A 14163-nucleotide genomic window follows, 5' to 3' on the forward strand; every position below is an offset into this window, starting at 1 on the left:
CTTCAATAATAGTTTCATATCCTGTTAATTAAAACTGTCACGATTTTTCGGACGGAACTTTGAATGGGGCTCTACCCTCTGAACTGTCTCTTTGGTTAGCGCTGTACCTTTGTAAAGGTCCTCACTTGTCTTCTGTACACTCTCGACACTGCCAGTATGTCTCAATCCCTTCCTTCTGTCGAATTTCTCCAGTAAATTGGTCACATCACCTTCCTGTACCTGTCCCTCACCTTCCAGATATTCCAGTGATCCTTCCTAGCTCACTGTTAACCAGTTCACCTCTTGGTGCAATAAGTAACTCTTAAGAACTATCCCTTCCAAGATCCAGGCATAAATTATAAGATGAACCATCTGTAGATTCCAGTGCCATGATTTCAACCTCACACATTACAACTACTCTACCTGAGCACCCAAGACACTAAAGTAGACTAATTTTTCTTGTCTAGGGTTCAGAGTTGTGAAGAACTTTTAAAAAGTTCTTTCATTTGTGAAATAATTTATTTATAAAGTGAACTACAGCGTATTTGGCCTTTAGCAGCTTTCAAGTTGAACATAGTGAAAATCATGTGCTTTAGCACAAGTCAAAATTTTGGAAATATCAAACTTATATACATATCATTACATCCATAAGCTTAGTACTTAACATCGTTGGTGTATGTTGTACATGTTTTAGTTATCCATGATCTTCCCCTCCCCACTGTACTCTGCCAAATTAAGCAGCTGATGTGGGGTAATATGAGATTTTGCTACATAGTAACAAGGACGATCTGGTGGAAGAGGGCGACTTCCCCCTCCTCTGTCTACCCAACCCAAGGTGAAGCAGAGCATGCATTCTCTGTGTACTCATGACAGACGAAGAGTTACGCTCCTCTGTAATACAAAAATTATATATTTTTAAATTTAGTAATTTATTCATAGAAAGATGTATAATTAGCCAGATGTAAGAAATAGTTGCTTTAAGGTGAATTCAGTTAGTGGTTTCCACAAAAATCGCTATTTTTTGTAATTTTACATCCAGCAGAAATAAACATGTTCTTTTTCTATAAAAGTAGGATACAGAAGATTCGGCAAAATTATCTTCAGCACATTTCGAGACATTTAAAGAAACATGAATTTTTATTTAAGAGACAGAAAAACTTAGTAAATTATCCTATAGTTAAGTACAAAGCAGAATATAGAAAGTACAGCACTATATTTTATATAAGAGAGGTAATGGTAATGTACAACATTACAGGGCATTTGATGGATTTTACAAAGGTACAGCGCTAACCAAAGAGACAAGTAAGGATAGTGCTTTTCGTAATGCTTATGCTTGAATGGAAAGTATGGAATTGGTGCTATTTTTTAAAAATCAAATTATGCAGAGTGGGAACTTGGGTAGAGAGGAAACAGTAATGTGATCATAGTTTACTGGAACAGCTGGAGTGCAGAATAATTAACATTATTGTCAGAAGAGTATGAAAGTAACCTGAGTGCAGTTAAGAAGTTAAAGTACATGTCTGTGTTTATTTATGACATGAAGTATAAGTTACAACTAATAGATTGTTTTCGGTTCACCTTTTTTTCTGGAGAGTTATTTGTCTCTGAATGACGAGCATGTTATTGGGTGGCATGGTAATTAACTGTTTGGTACCTACACATACCACACCAATAACCTGACAAATGGAGGCAGCGACAGGACAATCTTTGGTGAAGATGTATGCAGGAGACGATAATCTTAGGGAACCAAATTAAAATGAAAAAGTGATCACAAAAGAAACAGTGGCTTGTGTTGACAGTAGGAGTGACATTATCCATCGTTAAACAGAGGGGTAGCACAGCGGATCCCACAACCAGAATGGAGTGTTTGACACACTTTGGAATTGTATGAAGAGAGTATTTTTTCATGTTAGAAAACAGAATAAATTACAAGAACAGCAGGAAGCTGCCTTCAACAACGAAGAGAGTGCAGTAAAATGCAAAAGCAATAGTTGAAGAAGACAAAAAGTAAGTTTGAAAGAAATAGAAATCATAGTTTTCACTAGCAGCGCTGCTGTAGAGCAACTGATTAAAATAATTGTAATTTTGGAGTTGCGAATAATGTGTCATGGTCCGCATGAACTGTGTTAGAGTAGTATTTTACATGTTTATTCATGTTGTTAAAGCTGAACTACTGAAATTATTCACCATGGTTGAAATGAGAATTAATATGATGTACAGCAGCATGCCTTATTTGGGGTCATAAGAAGGGTGAATGAAGGAGGAGATATCAATGAAGTGGGAATATAAAGCCAACTTAATGCTTCCTTGATTTCCTAAAGAAAGAAGAGGGAGAATGGGAGACACAATAGGAAAAGGAGGAGGAAGAATGGAAGGAAGCACGTAGAGAATTATGTTAAGAACAGCAGAAAGAAAACGACAAATAAGAGAACTTACAAAATTTTGTTGTCATCGTCTAGTAAGCCAGGAAAGACACAGCCATCTATGAGGATTTAGGAATTGATTATGGGGAAGAACTTTCAAACTGCATGCAGTGCTACTAAAACAAAACTGAACTTAAACATTCACAAGTGAAGAAATTCATGCAAGCACAGATTTAAGTCATATATACTGTTAGAAAGAAAAGAGCAATATACAAACAGTAGACAATAATGTAATCCAAACAGAGGGAGAAATATGTACAATGGAGGCTTTGGTGCTACCAAATTTGTGTGTGGATTGCTTATTGGGGACAGACTGGATGATGTAGATTGAAGTAGAGGTTAATTTTGGCATAAATGCCGTGAATATTAGGGAGGATGAAAGAGAGTAACAGAGGCTGAGTCTATAGACAACATGTGACCGAAGACTCAGCCTGTCTTGGATTTGCTTGTTCCCTCCCGTAAGTACTCAGGACAGCACAACACTTCATTCAGTACTGCGTTGTGTTTAAGCAGAATTATGGTGTCAGTGCTGTTTAACTTTCCTTTGCTCGAGGTATAAATGATGTTCATGGGTCCAGACGCTGTTTGCGCAAAAAGAGGCAGTCTAGCAATGTATTGTAAGAAACCTTTAAAAATAAATGGCAATGACAGAAGAGAGAGATGAGAATTCTCAGTATATATTATACATGTGCAAAAGTGATGAGTGCTGCAAATTTGTAATGAAACGATATCACAGTACCACGCAAAAAGAATTTAAAGTTTTAGTTGACAATGGAAGAACAAAACGTTACGTCGACTAGCTGGCAGGATTCACTGTTCTGTACACCTAGACACACTTTGTGCTAAATTTGTAGGCAAAGAGCATGCAAAGAAATTGGTGGAACGAACAGTAAAATTTCTGAAGTCACACACATTATTGAACTGTCATTTACAACAATTTTTACTAGAACTGAACGAAGGACATCAAGATTTTATATATTACTGCAGAGTACATTGGTTCAGTCACAGGGCAAACTTAGAACGATTTTCGATTTAAAATTCGCTATTGCTCAATTTATGAAGAAAAAAAGAGTTTCAGGATCGAATATTAGAACATCTGGAATGGATTACAGACCTCACATTTGTGAGTGGACCTGACTGCACACAGCCCACAGTGAGACGCTGCAAGGCGAGAAACAACTTATTTCTGATTTGATGGGGATGCGGTTAAAGAGAAAATCGCATTGTAGAAGGCACAAATTCCGGCAAACACGATCCAAGCTCACTGACATTAGAGAAAACGTAAAGTCTGAAGAATTAATTACAGAGACTGTTTTTTAAATACTGACGATCTTACATCTCTTTTCAAGCTAATTTTGAGACATTTGCCTTTATAATTGAAAGCGCCCCCATGCATACGCAAATGTAACTGATTGATGCACTGTGTAATCCCCATTTTAGAGACAGATCTTTTTACGTTAAAACTGTTCAGAACATCAACATTACTTTTCTCAGATCGAATTTCCATCTCCATAATGAGTTTCCGTAATTGCTGCAATATTTCTATGGGCATATTTGTGTGAGAGACCATTTTTGGATTATGAAACTAAATAAATCGAGAGTATGGGGCAACCTAAGTGTGAAAATCTGCCAAACTGTCTCAATTTGTCTGCATGCGAATAGTTAGTACCAGACAAAAATTATGTCTTAACTGTACCAAAATAATTAAATGATATTAAATATTTATCTTCTTTGTTATCTATGATGTTGCGAAATGCGAAATATAAATCGAAGTCGTATGCAGTGCTACTACACTGCCATTTAATTGCAGCGCATTCAGAGTTTCCCCTCTTTGCCTTGTTGCCCTCAGACATTGTGGTGTGATTTTTGGATAAGCGTGAAGCGAGACAGAATTTTGGCACTTGGTACACGACACGGCTTGCATGCTGAATTCTTGACTACCCCTGTTATAGAACGCCAGAAGCATCTACTAGTGATAAAGCGTTACACCTGCAAGTGAGAGACTGTCGATGAGTATAACTAGCAGTGGGTCAAAAGTGGATTTCATTTATTTACTTTTTGTTAATAATATACTACTGCCTTTCAGCAGACAACTCGGTTCATCCTTTACTGGACTGAAATGCTTAACTGAATTTCTAGTAGAATAATGTCCTGTGTCAGTTTGTTTACTCAATAGTAAATTTTGTTTTATTTTTCGGTTCATTAAATGTATGTTGAAACCTGAGGTCAGTGAGTACAGTACACGATGAAGATTATTTGTTACATATAAAATGTGTGTATGTGTCTGTGTACTGCTTCCTTGAAGTGTTGTACGATTAATATGTTATAAATAACCTTGAAATAACATTAAATACTTGTGGGGTAACTTAGTATATTGTGCTAGTATGTTGTTTCAGCTTCATGACTTAAAGGGTTTTCTTTGTTATTACTTGTTGTTTTCCAATTTTTTTGTCAAATTTTAAAAATAATTAGTGATCTGTGGTGAGGAGTAGTCAAGTGGCCAAGTACTTTTCAAGGCTGTGTGCCGAGTGATGTAGTACAATTAAAAACAGTATAAGAGTAGGCTGAGAGCGCCAATAGTTAAAGTATGTTGAACAGATAACAAGGAAACATAGAAATCATAAGTATGTATAGGTAACTTGATGTTCAAAATATGAAGAGAGGTTGTAATCGAGGCTAGAGTCCAAATAATTAATTTTATTGTTAGAAGAGTATGAAAGTAGCCCAAGTGCAGTTTAGAAGCAAAAATATATGTTCGTGTTTATTTGTGTGATGAAGAATAACTTGTAAGTAATAACTAATTTCTGGCTTGGCTACATGTGTAAGAGTTATTTTCTCCAGATGACCATCATGTTATTAAATGAAATAGTAATTAACAGTTGGTATTTACCCGCCACTCACGAACCAGTATCTTACAATGTCTGGAGTTTGTAAAGGAAGCTGAAATACTGTATCTGCGCTATGGAGTTTTCAAGATCATACGATGCACATATCGAGAATATAGGATTATTTGGTTGATTGGGTTGGAGGTGGGTAAGATAGAGCAGCTGGGCATTAGAACATAATTTTGGATCAAAGTTGTGGACATGGTCCCTACATGTAATTTAATGAAATTCATATGCATTTGATGGACAGGCATAATCTGAAATCTCCCATGGATTTTTACTAATGTTGTTGTTACATGGGCAAACATTAAATCCAGTATCTAGAGCTTGTGTGAACGCCAAGTGACTCCAGAGTCCCAACAGAGCCATCCTGTTTCAGAGGATGCTGCCATTCTGGCCGGTGATGACTTCCTGTCCATTCATGGCGCTGGTGGCACTGCACTTTGGTAACCTGGGAGGACTCTTCTTTCAGTTGACTGAAACCCCAAAGTACATGTCTGAAGTTCTTGGCTTCAACCTCAAACAAGTAAGTGTTCTATCTACCTTAGTCCGTCTATAAGGTTATAGTGACGTCCAATTCCTATGTTGTTTGTCCACTTAAAATTTGCGAGACTACCAGAAAATTAATGCGCTTTCAGTTCATAATATAGCACATTACAACATGGTGTACCCAAACCATGCAAAATATTTTGGAACTTTGCTGTTTTACAGGCATCGTTGCACCATTCATGGCTAGATAATTTCCTCAGTGTACTGTTTTGGGAGCTGTAATTGGACTATGTAGGCAAACGCCTTTATAAGATAATGTTTGCATGGTCTGAGTTGTTCATGTCATGACAGATGATATCAGTTCACACCACAGGAAAAAAAATCGTGTGACTGTGCGATAGGTGATATCAATGGATCACTTGCAGGAGTGAAGTACCTAATAATATACAGGGTGAGTCACTAACTATTGCCACCTAGAATAACTCCGAAAGTACGCAGCAGCTGAAAAGTTTGTGGGACAAATGTTGCATGGGACAACGGGGGCCATAATATGACGTTGATTTTTTATTGCTAGGTGCGGTCGCTTCAGAGATATGAAGGTCAACTTCGTTTTTTTTCTTTTTAATGGGGTGCTATAGTTTGATACTTATTTTCTGATAGCGGCTATCGAGACGAATCCAATAACGTGTAACAGTAAGGTCTTTGAAGGTCAACGAAGGTCACAAAGGTGACATGATCGTCCATTTACAGAAGGTGTTCGAAGTAATGATCATTGGTACCAATGCGGTGCTGCTATCTTCTTATCATGGATTGAGTGGTATTCCTTATCAGATCGGCACTTATCGAAGCACACGCTTTGACAATTATCTCTCGTATATCGTACAATATGGAAATTTTCGCCGAATACGGCGTATCCATCTAACGTGCCATTGACATGTAAACACCATTCGACGGTTTCGCAATACAACACTAATAGCAACGGTAAGACTAGTATTGGTGAACGTGAATGATGTATTCCTTCGAAGAACAAGTCGATAATGTTTCTCATTCACGGGGAATGCCAACGAAATTCACTGAGCGCTTGAGAATACGCTAAACATATCCTCAACGTACTCATCCTACACGTCGTACATTTAAATATGTGTGTGGTAAATTCAGAACAACCGCATCTTTAACGTATCGGAAACATATCCGGCAAAGGAAAGTTACTAACGAGGAAACAGAAATTGGAACTCTTTGTCACTGTGGGTCGAGATCCTTGAGTTAGTTCGCGTCAGAGTCGGCCGCTGTGACCAAGCGGTTCTAGGAGCTTCCGTCCGGAACCGCCCTGCTGCTGCGGTCGCAGGTTCGAATCCTGCCTCGGACTTGGATTTGTGTGATGTCCTTAGGTTAGTTAGGTTTAAGTAGTTCTAAGTCTACGGGACTGATGACCTCAGATGATAAGTCCCATAGTGCTTAGAGCCATTTGAACCATTTGAAGTTCGCGTCAAATCGCAAGGGAATCTGGCATGAGCCTGAGTAGTGTTGTTCGTGTTCTGCACCGCCATAAACATCATCCTTGCCATATCAGCCTCCACCAAGAATTAACTGGTAGGGATTGTATGCGTCGCATTGAATTCTGCCGATGGGCTCAACTTCAGATTCAGGGGGATGCCACATTTATTAATTTGTTCTTATTTACTGACGAGGCTACGTTCACGAACCAAGGAAATGTTAATCTTCATAACTTGTGGTATTGGGCAACTGTAAATCCATGTTGGTTGAGGCAAGTTGCACACCAAAACCCGTGGCCGGTGAATGTATGGTATGGGATTTTGGAGGACAGAATTATAGGCCCATATTTCATTGAAGAAAATCTTAATGTAGGAAGTACACGACATTCTTGCAAGAAACATAAGGTCTGTTACTGGAAGAAATACCTTTAGGAACAAGGAACAGAATGTGGTATCAACACGATGGATGTCCGATACATTTTTCGCTGATAGCTGGAAATGACTTGCAGAGACAATTCCCAAATCGTTGGACTGGACGCGGAGGAGACGTGTCGTGGCCGGCTCGTTCACCAGACTTGACGCTTCTGAATTTTTTCTTGTGGGGATTCGTAAAAGACATTGTTTTAAAAGACGTAACAACTACAACTGAAGATATGCGAGAGAGAAAGGTCAGAGCATGTGCATCAATAAGTGCAGATGTGATAAGCAATACCATTCAACCCATGATAAGAAGACTGCAGCTCTGCGATGATACCAATGGCCATCGCTTCGAACACCTTCTGTAAATGGCCATTCATGCCACCTTTGTGACCTTCGTTGACCTTCAAAGAGCTTACTGTTACATATCATTGGATTCGTTCCGATAGACGCTATCAGAAAATAAGTACCAAACCAACGTCATATTACGGCCCCCGTTGTCCCATGCAAGTTTTGTCCCACTAACTTTTCAACTCCTATCATACTTCCAGAGTTATTCTTGGCGGCAATAGTAAGTGACTCACTCTGTATAGCTGGAACGGTTTGTTGTAGAACAAACACTTAAATCTGTCCGACAGGAAGACAAGTACCTGACTGATGATTATTGGAAGGATCCTAAGTATGAGTATTTTACTCTTATAGGAGGACGCTCACAAAACCTCAGCTCAGTCCGCAGCTCGTGGTCGTGCGGTAGCGTTCTCGCTTCCCGCGCCAGAGTTCCCGGGTTCGATTCCCGGCGGGGTCGGGGATTTTCTCTGCCTCGTGATGACTGGGTGTTGTGTGCTGTTAGTTCGGTTTAAGTAGTTCTAAGTTCTAGGGGACTGATGACCATAGATGTTAAGTCCCATAGTTCTCAGAGCCATTTGAAACCTCAGCTCAAGTATTCGTCATAGTTTAGTTTTGTCAGCACGACAGCATCTCAGAAATGTTCAGTAAAGCATAATTTCGACGCAGTACAATAAAGGCACTGAGGGCTATACTGTCTACATCACAGTACCCTCCATTGCAGGGTCTGTAAAGAAATATATTACTTTCTCATCGCAATTAACTTTTGCACCACCTCAGAAATGATCGATATAGGTGGTAGTGTCAGTGTCGTTGAGAAACGGCTTAAATCGCTAAAACTAAACAAGGCTCAAGGGTCAGATTAGAACGTTGTCAGATTCAGCTGAGGCAGTATCCATTTTAACCATAATATACAATAGATTCCTTGAACTAAAACTATGATATGTGATTCGAAAAAAGCACAGGTCACACACACCCGTCTGCAGGAAGTGATACACAAATCTAATGTCAATCTCACTCAGACCCATCTGCTGGTAATACTGTCCTTTTTGTGCATAAATTTATAGAGGTGTGAATGTATATGTAAATATAATATGTTTTTGTGTGTGTATGTAGATATACACTCCTGCAAATTGAAATAAGAACACCGTGAATTCATTGTCCCAGGAAGGGGAAACTTTATTGACACATTCCTGGGGTCAGATACATCACATGATCACACTGACAGAACCACAGGCACATAGACACAGGCAACAGAGCATGCACAATGTCGGCACTAGTACAGTGTATATCCACCTTTCGCAGCAATGCAGGCTGCTATTCTCCCATGGAGACGATCGTAGAGATGCTGGATGTAGTCCTGTGGAACGGCTTGCCATGCCATTTCCACCTGGCGCCTCGGTTGGACCAGCGTTCGTGCTGGACGTGCAGACCGCGTGAGACGACGCTTCATCCAGTCCCAAACATGCTCAATGGGGGACAGATCCGGAGATCTTGCTGGCCAGGGTAGTTGACTTACACCTTCTAGAGCACGTTGGGTGGCACGGGATACATGCGGACGTGCATTGTCCTGTTGGAACAGCAAGTTCCCTTGCCGGTCTAGGAATGGTAGAACGATGGGTTCGATGACGGTTTGGATGTACCGTGCACTATTCAGTGTCCCCTCGACGATCACCAGTGGTGTACGGCCAGTGTAGGAGATCGCTCCCCACACCATGATGCCGGGTGTTGGCCCTGTGTGCCTCGGTCGTATGCAGTCCTGATTGTGGCGCTCACCTGCACGGCGCCAAACACGCATACGACCATCATTGGCACCAAGGCAGAAGCGACTCTCATCGCTGAAGACGACACGTCTCCATTCGTCCCTCCATTCACGCCTGTCGCGACACCACTGGAGGCGGGCTGCACGATGTTGGGGCGCGAGCGGAAGACGGCCTAGCGGTGTGCGGGACCGTAGCCCAGCTTCATGGAGACGGTTGCGAATGGTCCTCGCCGATACCCCAGGAGCAACAGTGTCCCTTATTTGCTGGGAAGTGGCGGTCCGGTCCCAGGTCGACGGGCACGTGCACCTTCCGCCGACCACTGGCGACAACATCGATGTACTGTGGAGACCTCACGCCCCACGTGTTGAGCAATTCGGCGGTACGTCCACCCGGCCTCCCGCATGCCCACTATACGCCCTCGCTCAAAGTCCGTCAACTGCACATACGGTTCACGTCCACGCTGTCGCGGCATGCTACCAGTGTTAAAGACTGCGATGGAGCTCCGTATGCCACGGCAAACTGGCTGACACTGACGGCGGCGGTGCACAAATGCTGCGCAGCTAGCGCCATTCGACGGCCAACACCGCGGTTCCTGGTGTGTCCACTGTGCCGTGCGTGTGATCATTGCTTGTACAGCCCTCTCGCAGTGTCCGGAGCAAGTATGGTGGGTCTGACACACCGGTGCAATGTGTTCTTTTTTCCATTTCCAGGAGTGTATCTGCATACAGGGTGAACATGAAAAAAAATTGACAAACTAAAGGGAATGTTTCCTGACTGGAAATGAAGGAAAGAGATCTTGTGAACATGTGTCCAGAAATGGATGGTGTTGTTGCAACAACAATATATCGTCGAGGAACACAGTACAGAGCAGCATTGCCTCCACATCACGACAGATGTTCAAAGTGTCCTCCACAGGATGCAATGCGTGTGTTCACACGTCGCCTCATGGACTGCCACACTCTTTCGCACGTTCCGGCGTCTCTCTGAATACCGTCACACGCATCGTGAACACACTGTTGAAGGGTCTATACATAACGAACTGGTTCAGCATACACAACGCTCCTCAGGTGCCCCCAGATGCAGGCTGATAATGCTAGTCCTCGTAAAAGTTGATTCATCGGTAAGGATGTTATCATGATCTGGTGCAAAAACCATCGATAAAATCCATCCCAAAGAAGGAAATCCGCTGCTGATCATCCTTGCCCTCGAAGCAGGTGCTAGGGATAGTAGTTGTAGTCATGCAGGTTACACATTATCGTACACTGGTTCGTACTATGTTGACAGGCCACTTGCCTGGGGCTGCTTGTACTAGGGTTCGTCTCAATAACTTGTCGAACCCGCACCTCCAAATGTGGTGGACGCCCAGTCCGCCGCTTCTCTGCATGTTTTTCTGTCTGAAAGGACCCCTGATCACACAGACGCCCAAAAGAGGCTTTAAATGTTGTGTGATTCGGTTGGTCTCTGTGGGGGTACTTGTTTTGGTAGAGCCGTGCTGCCTCTCGACCGTTTCCATCTGCTTGGCAGTACACAAACACCATCTCGGCTTGTTCCCGACATGAATATCGGACCATTCTGCAGGTTACAGCACGCTGCGTCAATCACACAGCCTGCAACACATAAGGAGCACATGGCACGTGGTCAGAGGCACTTCCATTTGTCAGCGCCACCTACTGTGACAGTCATGCATTTCTAGACACATGTTCATATGGTCTTTTTCCTCCATTTCCGGCCAGGAATCCGTCCAGGTTGTGTATATGTATGTCTGAATGTGGATATGTTTCACAGTTCATGTTACACACTTCTAGAACTTGCAGGAATCCATGCCCGCAAACGGTTCATTTCCATGTCACAAGGCAAACTAGAGCTACTCAGTCGCAAGCTAGATGTTTCTTATGGAGTTCGCCTGTTATGCTATGCTAGCCACATTCATGAATGGTTGTTGTTGTTCTGGTCTTCAGTCCTGAGACTGGTTTGACGCAGCTCTCCATGCTACTCTATCCTGTGCAAGCTTCTTCATCTCCCAGTACTTACTGCAACCTATATCCTTCTGAATCTGCTTAGTGTATTCATCTCTTGGTCTCCCTCTACAATTTTTACCCTCCCCGCTGCCCTCCAATGCTAAATTTGTGATCCCTTGATGCCTCAGAACATGTCCTACCAACCGGTCCCTTCTTCTTGTCAAGTTGTGCCACAAACTCCTCTTCTCCCCTATTATATTCAATACCTCCTCATTAGTTACGTGATCTACCCATCTAATCTTCAGCATTCTTCTGTAGCACCACATTTCAAAAGCGTCTATTCTCTTCCTGTCCAAACTATTTATCGTCCATGTTTCACTTCCATACATCGCTACACTCCATAAAAATACTTTCAGAAACGACTCCCTGACACTTAAATCAATACTCGATGTTAACAAATTCCTCTTCATCAGAAACGCTTTCCTTGCCATTGCCAGTCTACATTTTATATCCTCTCTACTTCGATCATCATCAGTTATTTTACTCCCTAAATAGCAAAACTCCTTTACTACTTTAAGTGTCTCATTTCCTAATAGAATACCCTCAGCATCACCCGACTTAATTCGACTACGTTCCATGATCCTCGTTTTGCTTTTGTTGATGTTCATCTTATATCCTCCTTTCAAGACACTGTCCATTCCGTTCAACTGCTCTTCCAAGTCCATTGCTGTCTCCGACAGAATTACAATGTCATCGGCGAACCTCAAAGTTTTTACTTCTTCTCCATGAATTTTAATTCCTACTCCGAACTTTTCTTTCGTTTCCTTTACTGCTTGCTCAATATACAGATTGAATAACATCGGGGAGAGGCTACAACCCTGTCTCACTTCCTTGCAAACCTCTGCTTCCCTTTCATTCCCCTCGACTCTTATAACTGCCATCTGGTTCCTGTACAAATTGTAAATAGCCTTTCGCTTTGTGTTTTATCCCTGCCACCTTTACAATTTGAAATAGAGTATTCCAGTCAACATTGTCAAAAGCTTTCCTAAGTCTACAAATCCTAGAAAAATAGGTTTGCCTTTCCTTAATCTTTCTTCTAAGATAAGGCGTAAGGTCAGTATTGCCTCACGTGTTCCAACATTTCTACGGAATCCAAACTGATCTTCCCCGAGGTCCGCTTCTACCAGTTTTTGCATTCGTCTGTAAAGAATTCGCGTTAGTATTTTGCAGCTGTGACTTATTAAACTGATAGTTCGGTAATTTGCACATCTGTCAACACCTGCTTTCTTTGGGATGGGAATTATTATATTCTTCTTGAAGTCTGAAGGTATTTCGCCTGTCTCATACATCTTGCTCACAAGATTGGAAGAGTTTTGTCATGACTGTCTCTCCCAAGGCCGTCAGTAGTTCTAATGGAATGTTGTGTACTCCCGGGGCGTTGTTTCGACTCAGGTCTTTCAGTGCTCTGTCAAACTCTTCAGGCAGTATCGTATCTCCCATTTCATCTTTATCTACATCCTCTTGCATTTCTATAATATTGTCCTCAAGTACATCGCCCTTGTATAGACCTTCTATATACTCCTTCCACCTTTCTGCTTTCCCTTCTTTGCTTAGAACTGGGTTGCCATCTGAGCTCTTGATATTCATACAAGTGGTTCTCTTTTCTCAAAAGGTATGATGCCGCAGTGTCACGTGATGTCCTCTGTCTTCTTTTCATGCTTCCTGGTGACGCGTCAGTTGATATTATGGTGAATAGCACTGCTGTAACAGGATGCCTGAGTACACGTCTACAGAGTACACCAATATGCTGTTAATTTACAGTGATGCTGTAATGAAGAGAAGTTCAAAATCTGTACCACAGGTACTTTCCAAATCGTGTGACTCCATCTCATCCCATGTTAGCCAGAATAGAACAACATGAGGCTGTCAATTCAACTACATACCTGGGGAAACAATTCTGAACATCTTAAATTGGAATGATCAGATAGATACTGTTGAGGGGAAGGCGAATCAAACCCTGTGTTTTATTGCCTGGAGACTTGGAAGATGTAACAAATTCACGACAGAGGCTGTAGATGTAAACGAAACATCTGAGATTTGGTTGTGGAGGCTATGAAGCAATATGTGCTTTTTCGTCTTCTGCTTGAGTACTGCTGAACATTGTGTGATCCTTACCAGCTAGGATTGACAGAGAACATAGAAAAAAAGTTCAAAGAAGGGCAGCTATTTTATATCACCACAAATTAGGGGAGAGAGCGTAACGGATATGATACATGAATTGGGGATGGCAGTCAGAAAAACAAAGGTGTTTATCGTTGTGGAGAGATCTTTTCACGAAATCTCAGTAATAATTTTTCTCCTCATAATGCGATAGTATGTTGTTAACGCCCACCTATATAGGCGAAATTATC

General features: G+C 41.7%; 1 protein-coding gene across 1 annotated transcript in view; it reads left to right on the forward strand.

Annotated features, from left to right (window-relative positions):
- LOC124803170 (sialin-like) overlaps positions 1-14163 on the forward strand; it is a 175158-nt gene that overhangs the window by 71374 nt on the left and 89621 nt on the right. The window contains exon 6 of the mRNA XM_047264353.1: positions 5667-5813. Within this exon, the coding sequence (XP_047120309.1) occupies positions 5667-5813 (147 nt within the window). The remainder of the gene's footprint in view (positions 1-5666; positions 5814-14163) is intronic.

The sequence above is a fragment of the Schistocerca piceifrons genome, chromosome 6 (assembly GCF_021461385.2).
Source record: "Schistocerca piceifrons isolate TAMUIC-IGC-003096 chromosome 6, iqSchPice1.1, whole genome shotgun sequence".
In the NCBI taxonomy this organism is placed as follows: domain Eukaryota; kingdom Metazoa; phylum Arthropoda; class Insecta; order Orthoptera; family Acrididae; genus Schistocerca; species Schistocerca piceifrons.